At 47.9% G+C, this 17448-nt stretch overlaps 12 protein-coding genes across 12 annotated transcripts; 6 read left to right on the forward strand and 6 right to left on the reverse strand.

Moving 5' to 3' along the window:
• Window positions 1-18: 18 nt before the first annotated feature.
• Window positions 19-636, reverse strand: KL911_002036 (uncharacterized protein; the record flags this gene model as incomplete). The annotated part of the gene is made up of 1 exon (XM_043197061.1): window positions 19-636. One exon carries the CDS (start codon window positions 634-636, stop codon window positions 19-21), a length of 618 nt encoding a protein of 205 aa, XP_043055041.1.
• A 96-nt stretch (window positions 637-732) lies between these two features.
• KL911_002037 (uncharacterized protein) lies at window positions 733-1692 on the reverse strand (the record flags this gene model as incomplete). Its single annotated transcript, XM_043197062.1, has 1 exon — window positions 733-1692. The coding sequence occupies one exon, from the start codon at window positions 1690-1692 to the stop codon at window positions 733-735; it is 960 nt and encodes a 319-aa protein (XP_043055042.1).
• A 258-nt stretch (window positions 1693-1950) lies between these two features.
• On the reverse strand, window positions 1951-2427 carry KL911_002038 (uncharacterized protein; the record flags this gene model as incomplete). The annotated part of the gene is made up of 1 exon (XM_043197063.1): window positions 1951-2427. One exon carries the CDS (start codon window positions 2425-2427, stop codon window positions 1951-1953), a length of 477 nt encoding a protein of 158 aa, XP_043055043.1.
• Window positions 2428-2479: 52 nt separating this feature from the next.
• KL911_002039 (uncharacterized protein) lies at window positions 2480-2902 on the forward strand (the record flags this gene model as incomplete). Its single annotated transcript, XM_043197064.1, has 1 exon — window positions 2480-2902. One exon carries the CDS (start codon window positions 2480-2482, stop codon window positions 2900-2902), a length of 423 nt encoding a protein of 140 aa, XP_043055044.1.
• A 7-nt stretch (window positions 2903-2909) lies between these two features.
• Window positions 2910-5567, reverse strand: KL911_002040 (uncharacterized protein; the record flags this gene model as incomplete). The annotated part of the gene is made up of 1 exon (XM_043197066.1): window positions 2910-5567. The coding sequence occupies one exon, from the start codon at window positions 5565-5567 to the stop codon at window positions 2910-2912; it is 2658 nt and encodes an 885-aa protein (XP_043055045.1).
• Window positions 5568-5632: 65 nt separating this feature from the next.
• KL911_002041 (uncharacterized protein) lies at window positions 5633-7285 on the forward strand (the record flags this gene model as incomplete). Its single annotated transcript, XM_043197067.1, has 1 exon — window positions 5633-7285. One exon carries the CDS (start codon window positions 5633-5635, stop codon window positions 7283-7285), a length of 1653 nt encoding a protein of 550 aa, XP_043055046.1.
• A 276-nt stretch (window positions 7286-7561) lies between these two features.
• Window positions 7562-9295, forward strand: KL911_002042 (uncharacterized protein; the record flags this gene model as incomplete). Its single annotated transcript, XM_043197068.1, has 1 exon — window positions 7562-9295. One exon carries the CDS (start codon window positions 7562-7564, stop codon window positions 9293-9295), a length of 1734 nt encoding a protein of 577 aa, XP_043055047.1.
• A 27-nt stretch (window positions 9296-9322) lies between these two features.
• KL911_002043 (uncharacterized protein) lies at window positions 9323-10162 on the reverse strand (the record flags this gene model as incomplete). The annotated part of the gene is made up of 1 exon (XM_043197069.1): window positions 9323-10162. The coding sequence occupies one exon, from the start codon at window positions 10160-10162 to the stop codon at window positions 9323-9325; it is 840 nt and encodes a 279-aa protein (XP_043055048.1).
• A 154-nt stretch (window positions 10163-10316) lies between these two features.
• KL911_002044 (uncharacterized protein) lies at window positions 10317-13181 on the reverse strand (the record flags this gene model as incomplete). Its single annotated transcript, XM_043197070.1, has 1 exon — window positions 10317-13181. The coding sequence occupies one exon, from the start codon at window positions 13179-13181 to the stop codon at window positions 10317-10319; it is 2865 nt and encodes a 954-aa protein (XP_043055049.1).
• A 49-nt stretch (window positions 13182-13230) lies between these two features.
• Window positions 13231-14787, forward strand: KL911_002045 (uncharacterized protein; the record flags this gene model as incomplete). The annotated part of the gene is made up of 1 exon (XM_043197071.1): window positions 13231-14787. The coding sequence occupies one exon, from the start codon at window positions 13231-13233 to the stop codon at window positions 14785-14787; it is 1557 nt and encodes a 518-aa protein (XP_043055050.1).
• Window positions 14788-14964: 177 nt separating this feature from the next.
• Window positions 14965-16620, forward strand: KL911_002046 (uncharacterized protein; the record flags this gene model as incomplete). Its single annotated transcript, XM_043197072.1, has 1 exon — window positions 14965-16620. One exon carries the CDS (start codon window positions 14965-14967, stop codon window positions 16618-16620), a length of 1656 nt encoding a protein of 551 aa, XP_043055051.1.
• A 139-nt stretch (window positions 16621-16759) lies between these two features.
• Window positions 16760-17425, forward strand: KL911_002047 (uncharacterized protein; the record flags this gene model as incomplete). Its single annotated transcript, XM_043197073.1, has 1 exon — window positions 16760-17425. One exon carries the CDS (start codon window positions 16760-16762, stop codon window positions 17423-17425), a length of 666 nt encoding a protein of 221 aa, XP_043055052.1.
• Window positions 17426-17448: the final 23 nt, after the last annotated feature.

Raw genomic sequence — 17448 nt, forward strand, 5'->3', positions numbered from 1 at the left:
TTTATTCAGCTTTTTAATCTAGCAGCAGGTGTATTTTTTTTTGGGCAGTGCCAGATCGATCTGGTCGAACGCAAAATCGATCTGGTCGAAGTGCAACAGGATCTCGTGTCCGATCTCCGCACATTGCTGGAAAACACGCTCCACATCCTGGTACCGTCGCGCAGATGTCTCTAGAACGTCTGTTTTCGCGTCGCCAATCAGTCCTGCCGGCAGAGTCTGTGCAAACTCTACAGCCTGCCGCCGCGAGATCTGCTGCAGCGCGTGCTGGTCGGTCTTGTTGCCCACGATTAGAACCCGCAGCCGCTGGTTGTTGCAATGCTCCACGACCTTGTCCAGCCACTGCTGCAAACTGTAGAACGACTGCGCGTTGGTCACGTCGTAGACCAAAATAGCAATGTCCGCGCCGCGGTAGAACGCTCGCGTCATGGCGTTGAACCGTTCCTGTCCCGCCGTGTCCCAGATCTGCAACTGCAACTCGTCTCCAGCCCTGGTTTTGACAGCTTGCGACAGGAAATTCGCACCAATAGTGGCTCGGTAGCTGCTCGCAAAGTAGCGCTGCACATACTGCGCGCGCAGAGACGTCTTACCAACGCCTTGGTCTCCTAGTAAAACCACCTTGAGAGACCTTTCGGCCATGGCATACAAAAGAGAGTATTTTTCTACAAAACAATCGTCGATCGACGCGTCCAATTTATTATCATCCGTTATTTTCTACAAAACGCTCTAAGTCTATCATTCCTGCGAAGAAAGGTAGTGCTCCGCTTCGAGAGCAGCCATGCAGCCGGTTCCTGCAGAGGTGATGGCCTGTCTGTATATTTTATCTTGGACGTCACCCGCGGCAAAGACACCAGGGATGGACGTCTGGGCAGTTCCCGGCTTGGTCTTGATGTATCCAGTCTCATCGGTCTCGAGCTGGTTCTCAAAGATCTTGGTGGCCGGAGTGTGTCCGATGGCATAGAACAAACCGTTCACGGCCAGGGTGGACTCCTCGTTGGTCTTGACGTTCTTGATTTTGAGACCGTTCAAGAGCTTGCCGTCTCCCAGAGCCTCGAGCGAAACCGTGTTGAACAGAATTTCAAGCTTGTCGTTGTTCTTCACACGCTTCTGCATAATTGTCGAAGCTCTCAGGTGGTCCTTTCTCACAAGCAGATACACCTTGGATCCGTACTTGGTCAAAAACAAAGCCTCCTCACAGGCAGAGTCTCCACCACCAACAACAGCCAAAGGCTTGTTTCTGAAGATAGGAACTGCACCGTCGCAAACGGCGCAGGCAGAGATTCCCTGTTGCCAGTAAGTCTCCTCTCCTGGCAGATGGAGTCTCTTGGCAGAGGCACCGGTGGCAATCACAACGGCATCGGTGGTGATTGGCTCAGCATCCTCGTTGAACTCGGTCCATAGCTTGAACGGCCTCGAAGAGAAGTCGACCTTGGAAATGGTCTCTGTGATAATTTCAGTGCCGAATCTCTCAGACTGAGCTCTCATTTGCTCCATGAGCTTACTGCCGTTGATGCCCTCTGGGAATCCTGGGAAGTTCTCAATGTCGGTGGTGGTGGTCAATTGTCCTCCAGCAGCGATACCGTTGGCCATCATACCTTCGTACAACACCGGCTTCATCTCTGCACGAGCTAGATAGATAGCAGCGGTGTGGGCTGCTGGGCCAGAGCCAATGATTGTCACTTTGTTATGAACCATTCTTGTTTGCTTGATATAATGAAAGGATGTATTCAATCGTCTAAGAGAAAGGAACATGCAATAGTTTAAATATTTTTCACGTATTTCAAATATTTGTAATCCGCGAAACATCTAGATCGGCGGCGGTGCGTGGCGGTGCAATATTTTATCGGATGGCCCAGAGCACTCTATCAAATGATGTATTAGGTAATATTACAAACGTCTGTGGCCAGCACCGGTTGGTGCATGCGTAACGAGTGGGTTGTGCTGGCTGGCCCGTCAGTTTTCGCTAATCAGTTTTTTGCCCAGAACAAACTCCTTCACCTCTTTTCGACAGCAGATGGCCGGGTTCAAGACGACACTGCTCAGCCAGTATTCCAGAGACTTGCGCCGACTCTCCAGAAACGCAGGATCGAATCTGTCCTGAAACAGGCCGGATCGAGGAGGGAACTTGGGCAACTCTGTTTTTTCGGTGTACTTTTCGAGCTTGTTTCTCAGCTCGTCGAAATCGTTGTATCGCTTGCGGATCTTGAACCGAGCACCTCGGACCGTCTCGAACTCGATCGTCCACAACGCGTACTTCCCTCCGTTTATTCCCTGAATTATGGTTGGCTCTGCAATCGTACAGTTCGCACACCAGATCGAATCGCCAGCAAACAGCTGTTCGTCGGAGTTATTTTGCAGTGTGATTGGATGCGGCACCAATTTTGCCAGTTCGCCCAAATTCTGCTCCAAATGAGTGTGCTCATCTGACATGCCAAACTGATAGGTTAAAAAAAATAATTTGGGGTAATTTATTTGCATTACGATGGATCATATCAACAAATTGATACCGTTGTGGAAACAATTATATTATAAATGGAAGTCGCTGAGAACAATTCCGTTGAGAAAGAAGTTCTTTGTGGGTTACGACCTGACGGGGAATACCTATTGGGAGTTCTTTGTCGAGCGCAAGAAGGGGATTCGACCCCGCAGACTTTACCAGCCATATAAACCACGGGAGTTTATGGTCGACTACTACGAAAATGTCCCTGTCCAGTGGCTCCAGTGGCTCCGATTCACTCGGCTAAGGCCACCGACCCTGGAAGAACTGGTGGAAGATAAAATGAGAATAGAGAGAATACAGCAGCTGGCTCAGCTCAAAGACCAACAGTTACATTATAAAGAGCTAGAGAAGGACGAGGCCATAGGAAGAAGCATGGAAAAGGCGTTGAGAAACATCAGAAAATAATAGATTGCTATACATTCTCCAAGTTCTCCTTGTCGCGCTCCTTCCGAAGAGCATCTACCAACTTGCTGACTAACGCTGTGCCGTACTCGTCCAGGAGATTTTCGTCATGGCCAGGAAGCAGTTTGGTGGTTTTGTTCATCTGCCCGCGCAGACGGTCGGCTAAAGAAGGGTCGATCTCGCCGTCATCAAGGAGTCTCGACTGCAGCCTGCGCAAATCCATCACGATCTTCTCAGCTATGTCTGTTGCGGACTCGGGCTTAGGCTTGTCCAGCTTCATCCCGGCCAGACGAGAGCGGACGTTGGTAGTGGGCGAGACGTCTGATCGCGAGGAGACGGAGCGAGCTTGTTTAGCGGAGCACGTAGAGGGGGTGCGGGTGAAAGTTGGCGAGTCGTGGGCTGACAGCTTGGCAGCAGGGAGCATTGTGGAAGGAGACTTTGACGGCTTGTTTTGGATGCTGGGTTTCATCGGGGTGAGTTCCGGTCTGGAAATAATCTTCCTCACAACCTTAGCCGGCGACACCAGATCTTGAGTGTTGCTGGATGTGAGTGGCGACGAGAAAAGCGAGTCAGATCCGACGCCACTGCCGAGCGTCCAGCTGAACATGCACCCGTCGTGGCTTGCAGTCATAATAGTTTTCGAGTCGCTGTCAAATAGCAGACCGATGATGGTCTCGGAATGGCCCCATTGGGAGCTCAGCAATCTTCCATCTTTGAATTGGAATAGACGAATACATTTATCAGGAGACGAGGTGATCATCAGGCCGTCGTGAATCTCGAAGTTGTCTACCTGAAGTGGGTCGAAATTCTTGGTGAACAGTTTCATGGACCTGACGTATTCAAATGTGGTCAGGCTGTAAATGAGTATGTTTTTGTCATTTGTTGCGACAACAAGCTCCTCAGGGGTGACACCAAACGTCATGGCGGAATTTTTGATAGAGATGATTTTCTCCTGAACAAGAACAGGGCCCTCTTCCTTGATCTCAAGCTTGTGGACAGAGAGGGTGCGGTCAGAAGACAATGCAATAAGCATTTTTCTTGTAAATAGCATCTTAATAACATTTCCCTTGTGAACAGTCAGGGTTTGGAGCAGCGCCCAGCTCTCTGACCCTTTCTTCATGAATAACTGAATGGTTCTGTCGCGGGAACAAGATGCAGCAAATGCATACTTCTCAACCGTGAACAATACAATGTCATTGATGCTGGACTCATGAGCTCGCACCCTTTTTGATTCTCTGTATCCTTTAATGAAGTCTTCCCTCTTTTGCAGGAAAACCAGGGTGCCAAACCGATCACCTAACACGAGATCCTGGCCGCTGCAATCTAAAGCGCTCAGCGCATTATCAAGCAAATCTCCAGGAGGCAAAGTGATAGAATGAAGCAAGGTGAACTCTCTATTTTCCAAACGTTTCACTATACCATCTTTGGTCCAAAGAATAACTTCCCCATTGAAACAGCGCTTCAATCCGTTCAGATTTGAGGCTAGCGAGCTAATGAGGACTTTTGGGCTTCCTGTTTCCAACAGGTCCACGTAAAGAATCTGCTCGTCTTGCAGATATACCAGGGTCTCAGATTCGAACAACGGCTGCATTGCCATAATTCCCGATCGTTTGACGATCTTCGTTGGCGAACTTGGAGTTGGACGGATGGTATCGTTAATTGGAGCGGTGAAAACCTCGTTCAAAGGTATAATGTTGAGCTCCTTGCCGCCTATTATCACGTTCTCATGGATATGGTCGATTTTGAACTGGTTGGTATCGGATGGCAGTTGGTATATTTTGCGGAGAACAATGGACTCGTCCTCCAAGTTCATGATGCCCAGATCGCCCTGATCAGACATCACTATGAGCTCCGAGAAGTTGAGACAGTCAATGTCAATGAAATTCGAGTTGAGGAAGTTTTTAAGCAGCACATTTCTTCCCTTCAGAATTGTACCCGCCCGGGCTGCATCCTCTCTCCAGACCTTGATGTGGCGCAGTCCAACGGTGATGATGTGGTCGTCGTGCCAGAACAACTTGTTGACTATCGAGGAGCACTTGTTACTTCCCCTGAACACAAAGTGCTTATTGGTGAATTTCCACACTATCAGAAACCCGTCATTCACCAGTCCCAGAGAACACAGCTTTTTCGAGTCGGTGGAGAAACAAAGCGAGTTGATTCCAAACTGGTGTTCCTGGATGATGTACACTGGGCGACACGAGCAGTTTCTTGCAAGCGAATACACCAGGATCCGCGGTTGGTAGCCGACCTCTCCCACAGCAAGCAGCCTTTTGTCGGGAGAAACGGCAATGCAGTTTATAGACCTCACTTTGTTGGCCAGGGGGGACGAGCAGGCGTCATCGGACTTGCGGATCTTGAGATTTCGAAGGCTAGGAGACTCGTACACATTATCTCTTGGCTCCTCAGCGGTCAGGGGGCCATCACGGGAAACTACCTCTGGATCCCCGCCAAGCGGAAACCCGTACTCATCGAGTTTGGTTGACTTTGGTGTCACCGGCGCATTATTGGCACAAAAGAACTTCTGCCACTGTACCTTCAGCTCTTTGTCGACCTGGCACACCACAACGCCGCCGCTGGCCGTGTACGCAATATAGTCGTCCTGCGCAACAAATTGGGCGGGCGTCTCCGACGACGTACCGTAGATTTTTTCTATGCTGAGCTCGCTCATGATAGATCAACAATTGTTTATTTTTGTTTTTAGCTTCTATTTACCCTTACATAATCTACGCGTCAATGGAGTTGCCCCAGGACATAAAACATTTATATGTTCTCTGGATAGAGGAGGAGCTCCGGAAGCACCAGAATTCGGGCTCCAGACTAGCTTTCACGTACATGAGAGCTGTTCAGAGCGTGAAGCAGTGTCCGATGATGATTCGTCTGCCCTCACAGCTGAGGAGTCTCCGGTTTATAGGCGACAAGTTGGTGGCGACGATGCGCAAACGGCTGCAGGAGTACTGCGAGGAGTACGGGTACGAGATGCCAGACGAGCAGCAAGAAGAGGAACCGGAAAAAGCGGGGAGAAAACGGAGTTCTGAGAAAGACGGTGAGGGCACCAAAAAACGACGGCAACTGAAGTCCACGCGCAAGTACATTCCGCAACGCAACACAGGCGGCTACGCAATTCTATTGGCTCTGTATTTGCATGATCCGGGCTGTGACGGTCTAACGAAAGACGATATCATCAAGCATGCCGCACAGTACTGTTCGACCAGCTTCACTGCCAACCCCAGCACGGGACAGTTCTACTCTGCGTGGGGGAGCATCAAAACTCTAGAGAAGAACGAGTATGTGCAGTCACGCGGACACCCGGTGTACTATTTTCTGACGGAAAGCGGAGTGGAGGTGGCTCAAATCTTGAAAACGGTCGAGGAAGAGCAGAAAAACCAAAGTCAGGAGGGGGTCGACAGTTCGCCGATTTTACAGCGTACAGAGGACAGACAGATCGATGTGGAGCGAATAGACACGTGGCTACCTCCGTTGGCGAAAACACCTGGCATATCGGCGAATGTATTGAACGTCCCTCACGAAATATGGACCGGTGGAAGTTACGAGATAGAGCTGGTGCTGGATAACAGAGAAGTGCGGTCTCGCGAGGAGCGCGATTTCTTCTCTGAGCAGTTGCTCGGCCACGGAATTTCGACCTCTGTGCGTGCTCTGACAGTCGGCGATGGTGTCTGGGTGGCTCGTCATAAGGAGTCTGGTAAGGAAGCTGTTTTAGACTTCATTTTCGAGCGCAAAAGACTTGATGATTTTGCGTCCTCTATTAAGGACGGGCGGTTTTTCGAGCAAAAATCGCGTCTGCTAAGGACGGGCATCAGAACCATCTTTTACGTGGTGGAGGAACAAATGTCCAGCGACGTCTCTCGCTTTAGCGACGCTATCCAGACGTGCATCTCCATGTGCATCACAAACTCTCAATTTCATGTGAAAAGGACAAAAAACAGCGATGACACTGTTCTGACGCTTGCGTCCCTTTCCAAGAGGATCCAGAAATTCTATAAACACCAATCGCTGCTCGTTCTGGAACCTCGTGACCTAAAATCACAGCATGAGTATGGCCAGTTATTATCGCAGGTTTCCACCGATAACCCAGGATTTCAGTGCGTATACAACTTTATCACCTTCCAGTCACTGCTTTCAAAATCCAACATGGTATCGGTCAGAGAAATGTTCATAAGAATGCTCATGACTATCAAGGGTGTGTCCCTGGATAAAGCGATAGCCATCCAACTGCACTACGGAACCCCAAAAAACCTGATTGACAGCTACACAAACTGTACCGGCGACAAACCGCGTATGGTCCACGACGCCCTGAAAGACCAAGTTGGTAACCGCAAAATAGGGGCAGCCCTGAGCTCTAAGATCTACGAGGTCTGGGGAAAATAATAGTGACAACCGTGCACCAGAGCCTAAAAAAAATAACTCCAAAAAGCATTTATCAGACAACAAAACAAAAATATAGATATCTTATCTTTGAACCTGAAAAGCTACTCAGCAGGGCTCACGCACCGAAACAATTGGGAATACAAGAAAGACAGCAATATCGAAAATCGTGCTCACTTTTCTTAAGTGCATTTTGCAGAGTAAAACCTGTGCATACGAAGGTGTCGAATAACTAACTCATCGGCTGTTCAAGCTGAGCGGTATATGAAATAACGATCAATGTGGATAACGAAGACAAACCTGAAATATCGAACGAAGCAGAGAGTTCGGATCTCAGTGGTACTTGCATGTGCTGCATCTGTGCTTTTGTTCCTCGTGATACGATCTTTCTTCCTGGAAAGTGGTGAAAGGGTAGCAGGGAGCAATACAATTGCTGTGAGTGACGACATGGCCAAGAAAACTGCCAAGGAACTACTGGCCCAAGGAAAAAAAACTCACGAGAGTGTCCACGAAAACCTCAGCAGTGAGGAACGAGAGAAGATGCGTATTATCAACCAGCCGTCTCCTGATGACCCTAGAAGTCTCAGGTTGGAACTGGGCCACACATTTTTCAAGTCAGTGTTTAACGTGCTGGATAAAGGCATGCCAAGAGTGCCACCTCTCACGAAGTACAAGTCCCCGGAAAGAATATATCACGCAGGCTACGAAGTGATGGGTGATGGCCCGTCGTTGTCGAAAGAATATCTTTCCGGTTTTCTGCAGCTAAGTCGAAGTCAGATAAACTCGATGAAGAAGAGTCATTCCTTTGTCACGAGAAATCTCCCCGAGACGTACCCTATCGGCCTTTACTCCGGAAACGGAGTGGTGTACGTGGGAGGGGGAAAATTCAATTGGCTGGCTTTGCTTTCGATTAAAACCCTCAGGTCTGTCGGATCCAGGTTGCCTGTTGAAGTTTTGATTCCAAAATTGGACGAATTCGAAGTTGATTTGTGCACCACTATTTTCCCAGCTCTGGATGCCAAATGTATATACATGCCGAAGCAGTTGGGAGAGGAGATTAGTGGCAGATTCTCATTTTTCGGATACCAATACAAGGCTCTAGCATTGATGCTATCGAGCTTTGAAAACGTGCTGTTGCTAGACGCAGATAACACACCTTTGCATGCGCCGGACCACCTGTTCGAGACGGAGCCATTCGCTAGCACAGGTATGGTCATCTGGCCAGATTATTGGAAACGGTCCACTTCTCCTGCATTTTACGACATCGTCAACATTGAAATTGACGAGGGCCACCGGATCAGCTATGGGTTCCAAGAATACGGAAAACACACCGTTCCCAATTCCCCGCCAGACCAGGCCCCTCCATTGCACCAACTCAAGGGAGCGATCCCGGATCCTTCGAGTGAGTCTGGCCAACTCATGCTCTCCAAAAAGACGCACTCGAAGGTCATGCTTCTTGCACTGTACTACAACATGTATGGTCCAAACCATTACTATCCCCTTCTCTCGCAAGGATCTGATGGCGAGGGAGACAAGGAGACATTTATTGCTGCTGCCCATGTGCTGAGAAAGTCGTTTTACCAAGTCAAGAAAATCATCAAAAGTATTGGGAGATGGGTCGATGGCGAATTTACAGGAAGTGCGATGGGACAGTTCAACTGTCACGAGGATTATCAACTGTACAAAAAATACGAGAATACTCTTGAGCCCGTGGATGAAGTTCCCAAGCTGCTTTTCTTGCACTCCAACTTCCCTAAGCTCGATCCATGGTCTCTCAAAGTGGGCGGGGTCATCTACGACCCAGAAACACGTAAGCGCGAGCGACTCTATGGAACAGGGTATCTAGAAGCGCTGGGTTTTGATTTTGAACGGGTGCAATGGGAGAACATGAAATTTTACATCTGTGACCTTAATCTGCACCCAAAGCTTTTTTCTGACCGCAATATAGATCATGACGAGCTTTGCGCTGAAATCAAAGAGCATCTGGAATTCTTGAAAAGCACCACAGATTAATAGAAGCTAGTCATTATTCAAAAACGCTTAATTTTTCAAAATTTGTAGGAGATCGTTCCAATCGTCGATTTCAAGATATTTGACAAACTTGGCCTCTTTTTCGCTGATCTCATCGTTGATATTATACACCTTGTAGCCAAGCCGAGAAAGCGTCCTGCTGGCAGAGCCGCCCTTGATAATGATAGCTTTATCGCAGTAAATCATGCCTAGGACGTCTGTGGAGGAGTCGCCCACGTATATGGCACTATTATTCCCAACAAGTTCTTTCGTGAGTGTCAATTTATCGTAACCTGTGCGAATGTCTATGTCTGTGACGATGTTTCCTGTGCAAATATCGTTAGAATCGAATTCAAACTCGTTGACCAGTATCTGATCCGGCTGCTTTTTGAAGGACGCAAAATATTTGGCGATCATCAGTCCCGTCCAGTTAATACTCAGAACACTGAAATGTATATTAGTGTTGCATAGGTAGCTGTAGAAACTCTCAAAACCGGTTCTGATGGGAATTTTATTGACCAAATTCTCAAAAGTTGACTTTCCTATGCCTCGAAAAACAGCTAAACGAACCGCTTCATTGATCGAGCTTTTCTCGCTTTCTTTGATCGCTTTCTGGTACATTATCTCCCTCTCAAGACAGTCGCGCAAACTATATGGTTTCCCCGGTAACACTTGGTTCTGGAACCTGTTAAAGCTGTCCATGTAAAATTTAAAGAAATAGTCAAATCCATACTCTGCATCTTTCCCCAGGACATCGAAAACAACCGCAATGGTGTCTTTGGCTGTAATTGTGTCGTCCCAATCACTCACAATGCGCGATATGCCCTCAAAATGGCGTGCCAAATGCTGGTAATTTTGCACTTTATTCATGAGCGGTTTAATTGATACTATTCTCGGTAAATCAAAGTAAAAGTGGTTTCAGGTGTGATCTGTTTTATCTATTCTGCTCAACGTCAACATGTAACACATTGACTCTATCTACAATATATTTCTGTCGCCTATTTTTATCTTTACATACTAGTGCTCACCACCGGCTGTTTCCTCTATTAGGTCGTCTTTGGAACTCGTTGTAATACTGACCTTGATTTTGTCTCTGTCCGTAGCCTTGGTAATTGTTATAGCTCTGGTTGCTGTAGTTGTTGTAGCCACGGTTGTAGCCTTGATTGTAATTGTTATATCCCTGACTCTGGTAGTTGTTGTATCCCTGGTTCTGATAACTTGTTTGTGCCGGAGGTTGGTAGGCCTGACTTCGAGCCTGCTCCTGATACATGTGGATAAAACTCTTGTATCCGCCAACACGCATCGTATATATCGTGTCCCCGTGAGGACCAATGTGAGGCTTGTAGTCGATGTCGTTGCTGGCTTGGAAGTTCCTATTGTTTCTGTAAAACTTGTTGGAGCTGTATACGATCTGGTCCTTATCCTGCTGCGTCAAAAGTTTCAGATGAGGCCTATAACCTGCCAAGAGCATGGATTTGCTGTTCACCTTGGCTGGCAATCTATACTCCATGGCCAAATAAGAATCGTTCGAGATATCGAAATATTGATCTGTCGCCACGTCCAGCTCGTATTTGAGCGTGCCCTTGGGATCGAATTTGTCCATGATGAACACCTTTCCTGCCAATCCGGTTTTGTGAGCATGGATGTATGTTTCCTCCTTGTTTTTCGTTTCGTAAAACTTCAAGAACTTATCAAAGTACTTGTTTTTGCGACCTAGAAATAGCACCTCGTTGCGGTTGGTATTGCGCTCAATTTCATACTCGGTTAGCTCGGAGTACTTTTCGCGCACTGTCTTGAGCAAACGAGTCTCATCAATAAATGGAAGCAAACATATTCCCTGCCAGGCCATCTTGGCGCCGTTCATATCGATCTTGAAATCCGTAGGATAGAAATCAATGATTTCTGAATGAGGCTCAGACATCAGAGGTCTAAAAACTTCGGGTAGATTGTGACCTGAAGCAGCAGGAAGGACGCTCATCAATTGCTCGAATGGCCTAAAAGGTGTTCCCTGCTTGAATTCAACTTTGATGTCAGAAAGATTTGTGAAGTCAGCTGCAAAAGGTGCATAGTGGTAAGGATAATACCAGTTCCACGAAGGACACCCTTGGAAATAGTACAATAGCGCCCAAGAAATTCCCTCCACATAGCAGCGAACCATATCTTTTCTAATCCTCTCTATCTCTTCAGCATCGGTGGTCTCAAACTTCTGCTGGTAGTATCGCGTTTTGTAGCCCGGTTCCCAGAGCCGGATAGAGTCGGTAGTATCTATCACTTCCGCATCTGACTGCTCAGAGTCGGAGTTGAAGGCAGCCGAAGCTGATCTTTTTTTCTCAGAGACATCAATAGGTTCTTGCTCCTCAACCTCTGCTTCCTTGACAACGCTTACAGCACTAGCGTTGCCATTAGCCTCTGTGTTATTGAACAAAGCCTGCTTGAGGATATCTGCAACATTCTTGTTTGCAGCATTGGCTTTGGAAATAGTGCTGATGTTTTGGACGATCTCGCTATTGGTCATCTTTAATCCTCCAGCGGTTTCGCCCGTAGTTAAACTTGTCAGGGTCATATTCTGTGTTGGCATTATTGGTGCTTTTTCTTTGCCCTTGGTGACCGTTTTGAGCAGTTGGTTTTTCACAGCATTAGTCTGCTCGCGTTCCAGCTTACGCCGTTTGTCGTTCTCTTCTCTGCGTCTCTCACCTTCATACCGCTTACGGAAGATTTCGTCCTCTTTCTGGGCCAAATGACTCATCAGAGTTTCAACACCCTCCAGATTCAGCTTGCCATCGCAGGTCAAGTAATCCTTCATGGTTGGCAAGACACGTTTCCATATATCCACGAGGATGTCGATGCCGTTATCGCGAACGTCCAATGACGGTAAATGCGGCAAGAAATCGTTGCCAACAAAAAAACACATGAAAACCCAGTCGTCAATGGCACGTTCCAAATCGAAATTGAATGACAAGCGAGGAATGTTCAGTTCAACTTCAAGATATTCTCGTAGGACGCTCACATGAAGCCACAAAAACGGCTTTTTCTGATCTGCAGCCAAGAGTCGCTGTCGCGTGGCTTCATCCATGTTCATCTGATCGGCCAACTTCAGTTGTCTTTGGGCTTGGTCCTTTGCAAACACGTCCTCACGGAGAACTTTGAAATGAGGTTCATGCGTTGCCAGACCCAGGAAAATCAAATCGGCATCCAGTCCATAGATGCAGTGGGTGGTGTTCGGGTTGTATTCAGGGTCAGATCTCTGGGACCTGATAAAGTTCATGATCTTGTGCTCTCCTTCTCCGGGAACTGTGGCATCACTGATAATCACTTGCAAGCTGGCCCATCCAGGATCGTTGGCAAGCTTGTACGCCACCCAGTACCTAAGCGAACGTGCAAGTATGTCCATGAACGGTGTGCCGGGAGTAATCGAGTTCGAGTCCCACGATTTCTTTCCTTTGATAGCAAGGTCGATTTGCTCGCCTCGCATTTCTCTCTCGTGAATCTGCCGTTCCAACTCCTCCTGTGCCAGGGCCGCATCTCTGGCCGAACGGAACCGTCTAGACCGCTGCTGATTCATCTTTGCACGAGGAGCAACGCCGTCAACGGCGATCATGAGCAGTTTGCGCGGACGTGCCATATTGAGTACACGGTCTGTGTATCTGAAGATCTCTACCATCATCTCTGCTTCGGTTTCGGGAGGCGGTTTATTTTCTGGATGGGAACAAGGGTGGACGATACCGTTCATGTCCAGATACAGGTTATCCAGCTCTCCGTTAGGATTCGGATTGGAGTACTGGACGGGCTGTTCCACATCTCCCACCACTATGGGCTCTTCCTCTATAACCGGCGAGATAATTTTCGGGTATTTGCGCGAAAGCCATCTGAAAAGAGCAGGAACACCCATATTAACTGGTTTGTAATATTTTTTCAAAAATACATTTCAATTTATTCTTATGATTATCTCAGCCAGACAAATAAAGAGGGGACGACGATCGTATAGTGCCATGATCCGAATAAAAAATACAAAACGGCTGCTCAGCACTGCGAAATCGTCTTTCATACATGATTACTCCATCTTGCCCACCAGCATACAATACCGATTGCCGTCGAAAGAGCATCCTGCGTTGTCTGATAGTCATTCTAACATCATTCGATACATTCTGGAGATGGGAGACATTGAAGGTTTTGACTGGCAGAAAAACCTGCAGATGTTCCAGAAATATCCGATGATGACTGCGAAGAGACTCGAGAAGCGGACGAAAAGACCCTCGAACGTCAAAATGCTCTCTTCCGACTTCATCGAGGACTCGTTGTACAACCCGTCCTACGGCTATTTTGCGAAACAGGCCACGATTTTCCAGCATGACGAGCCTATCGTGTACAAAGAACTCAGTGGTCAGGACGAGTTCATGCAAAAATGGATTTCCGCGTATGATCAATACGACCAAAAAATGGTGCCCGTTCTGAAACAGAGCAAGGAGAATCACTTCCAATTGACGAAGCCGTCGCTGCAATTGTGGCACACTCCCACAGAGCTATTCCAGCCGTACTACGGCGAGGCGCTGGCGAGATATTTGCTGGTCAACTACAAGCTGAACCAGTACCCATACAACGATCTGACCATCTACGAAATAGGAGGAGGAAATGGAACGCTCATGACCAACATTCTAGATTTTATACAGAGAACACAGCCAGAGGTCTACGAGCGTACAAGATACAACATTGTGGAGATATCCTCGCGTTTGTTCGACAAGCAAATTAAGAACAAGAGTAAACATAGCCACAAGGTGCATCTCATCAACCAATCGGTGCTCGACTGGAACAAGCCTGTCATCGAGCCGTGTTTTGTTGTGGCGCTCGAAGTGTTTGACAATTTGGCGCACGACGTGGTTCGCTACGATATTAACACCCACCAGCCGTATCAGGGATACGTGTTGATCGATGAGAACAACGACTTCAAGGAGGTGTTTTCCCCTGAACTGAACCCATGGACCAAGCATTTTTTGAATCTGCGCGAACAGAGCAAATGCACAGTGTCATCGTTGAAAAACCATCCTCTAAACCAGCACAGGCTGTTGCAACAACTCAAAAATGCATTCTACCCCCTGAGAAATAATTTGTCGGATCCTGAATTTGTGCCAACCAGACTACTAAAACTATTTGAGATACTAAAAAAATACTTCCCCAACCACCAGCTGGTGTCGTCCGATTTTTCGACTTTTGACAACACTGTTCCGGGCTACTGTTCGCCGCTGGTCCAGACGATGCACAAAGACAGGATGGTCAATGTCGACAGCTACATGGTGAACCAGGGGTATTTTGACATCATGTTCCCTACTAATTTTGACGTGATGAGCGAACTGTACAGGTTGGTGGTTGGAAAGCTATGCAACACCAGCACCCACGCAGATTTTCTGAGCGTGTGGGCAGATACAGAGGTCACGACTACTAAAAGTGGAGAAAACCCGATGCTGGATCTATATTCGAACGCATCATTTCTGTACAGTTGATAAAAATCAAAATAGGCGAAGTTTTTTTTTTTTTTCTTGATTTTTTTCATGAATATGCACAATTACGTCTTACGAAGTAAAATTCTGTTATTGAAAATATGCATTACACTTTCAAGCCTTTTCTTTTAAAGGCTGAAGGGTAGCCTAAAAAGAGTTTTTTTTTGTCGTACGATCATTATGGAGAAAACTCTCTCTACCAAGGATACGACTGAGTTCAGGGACCTGTCTTCTCAGACGTCGTCCGACTCCACCAGCAAAGCTTTTTTCTCTGCTACCGATAACTACTTACCTCAGAGAAAACTGAAACCGAGACATGTGCAGCTCATAGCCATCGGAGGATCCATTGGAACAGGTTTGTTTGTCACGATCGGAACCGGACTGGTCCGTGGAGGTCCTGCCTCTCTTCTTATTGCCTTCACTTTCTGGACTGTCATTATTTTGATGCTAACAACGGCCATCGGGGAAATCGTGTGCTATTTGCCGACAGCATCTCCATTCATCGAAATGGCAGGACGTGCAGTGGACGAGGCCGCCGAGTTTGCAAGCGGATGGAACTTCTTCCTTGTGGAGGCATTTTACATCCCATTTGAGATCACAGCCTGCAACACGATGGTGCATTTCTGGAGAAGCGACTATTCCCCAGGCATTGCCTTTGCTATTCAAATTGTGCTTTACATTGCATTCAACATTTGGACTGTGAGATGGTTCGGAGAAAGCGAGTTTATTCTCTCGATCACCAAGCTGATATTGGCGGCTGGCCTGCTGCTTTTCACATTTATCGTGATGGTGGGAGGAAACCCTCAGCACGACGTGTTCGGCTTCCGGAATTTCAACATTTCACCGTTTGCAGAGTACGTCACGACCGGATCCCTTGGAAAATTTGAAGGATGGCTCGCAGCCTGGGCCAAAGCAGGCTTTGTGTGTGTTGGACCAGAATATCTCTCCATGGTTGCCGGAGAGGCCACTAACCCACGCAAGACCATGAGGACAGCTTTCAAGACAGTCATTTACAGACTGGCCATCTTCTACGTCGGGGGATCGCTGTCTGTCGGCATTCTGGTCGCCTGCAACAACCCGCAACTGATCGCATCTGTTACCACCGGAAAAACCGACGCTTCCGCATCGCCATACGTCATCGCCATTCAAAACCTCAACATTCGGATTCTACCGCATATCATCAACGTTGTGATCATCCTCAGTGCATTCTCTGCCGGCAACTCATACTATTACTGCGCATCTCGTCAACTCTATTCTCTCGCGAAGCGAGGATTTGCTCCACGGTTCCTTTGCTTGTGCAACGGCAACGGAATCCCTATTTTCTCTGTTGCCATCACCACTGTTTTCGCTCTCTTGTCTCTCTTGCAACTTGGAAAAAATTCTTCTGTTGTGCTCAACTGGATCGTCAATCTCTGCACCGGCGGGCAACTCATCAACTACGGCTGGATGACCATCACCTACATCGGCTTCTATAGGGCTCTGAAAGCACAGGGCTTCGACAGACGCGCCCTGCCATACAGATCATGGTTCCAGCCGTACTCGATCTATATTGTCACGTTCTTCGTATGGATCCAAATCTTTGTCATCGGATACACCGTCTTCCTGCCTGGCTGGTGGCAAGTGTCCGACTTCCTCTTCTACTACCTGATGATCTTTGTCAACATCGGACTGTTTGTTTTCTGGAAGCTTTTCAGACGCACCAAATTCATCAGATCAAAGGACGTCGACCTGGTGTCGGGCTTGGAAGAGGTCGAAGCCCACGAGAAGGCCATTGCGCTAGAGAAAGATACCCAGAGCGACAAATGGTACGACAAGGCGCTCTCGTGGATATTGTAGTTTGATTACAAATTCATAGATTTTTCTAGATAAGTGTTATCCTGTTTTTATTCCAGAAAAATCTGGGTCAAGATCTTGGCTGTGCTCGTTTAGTATAAAGCCCTGTGCCTGACGCCTTCAATCGACATTCTTCTTATCTATGCTTCTGATTTCTCCACCATATTGCGACTACTCCAACTGCCGTGTGTTCAGTGTTCAGCGTCGCGTGGCGCCCGCCATCCACAGACTTGAGGACGACGACAACTATTTTCTGGTGTTCGAACAGACGTGTCAGAGACCGTTTTTCGAGGAATACGAGTTTGAGGTCCGTGGCAGAAAGCTGCTTGTGAGCTGTGACAAGGACGACTTCTACAAAGTTTTCGACCTGCCCGACGACGCAGACTTGAGACGGGATATAGATATGCGCATGGTGAACGGCGCCCTGCTGGTAGCCATTCCTAAGAGGAGATCCATCAGAATCACCTTCAACACATTCGACGACTCGTTCACGGCGTCGCCTGTTTTTGTTTGCACAGGAAGACACAGCCGTTGTCAAAAGAAGCACACAGAGAGCTTCGCGGAGCCAGAGCAGCCGGAGCACGTGAAACGCATTCCTATCGAGACGCCGCAGGACGAGCGGAGGCAGACAGTGGTCGAGCCAAGTATGCCAAGCGAGCCAGTGGCGCACGGCGTGCCGAAGGAAATCAGTCGCCCAACGGCAGACCTGAAGAAGAACTATACCACCATGGAGCGCCACACGAGCCTCGCCCCAAAGACTTACTCGCCTACCGTTGAGGACGTCGCCGATGATGAGTTCGCTCAATGACCGAATGTTCAGCGTGTACATTA

This window comes from Ogataea haglerorum, assembly GCF_019207285.1.
Source record: "Ogataea haglerorum isolate 81-453-3 chromosome Unknown 81-453-3_NODE_5_length_632335_cov_97.011461, whole genome shotgun sequence".
Lineage (NCBI taxonomy): Eukaryota > Fungi > Ascomycota > Pichiomycetes > Pichiales > Pichiaceae > Ogataea > Ogataea haglerorum.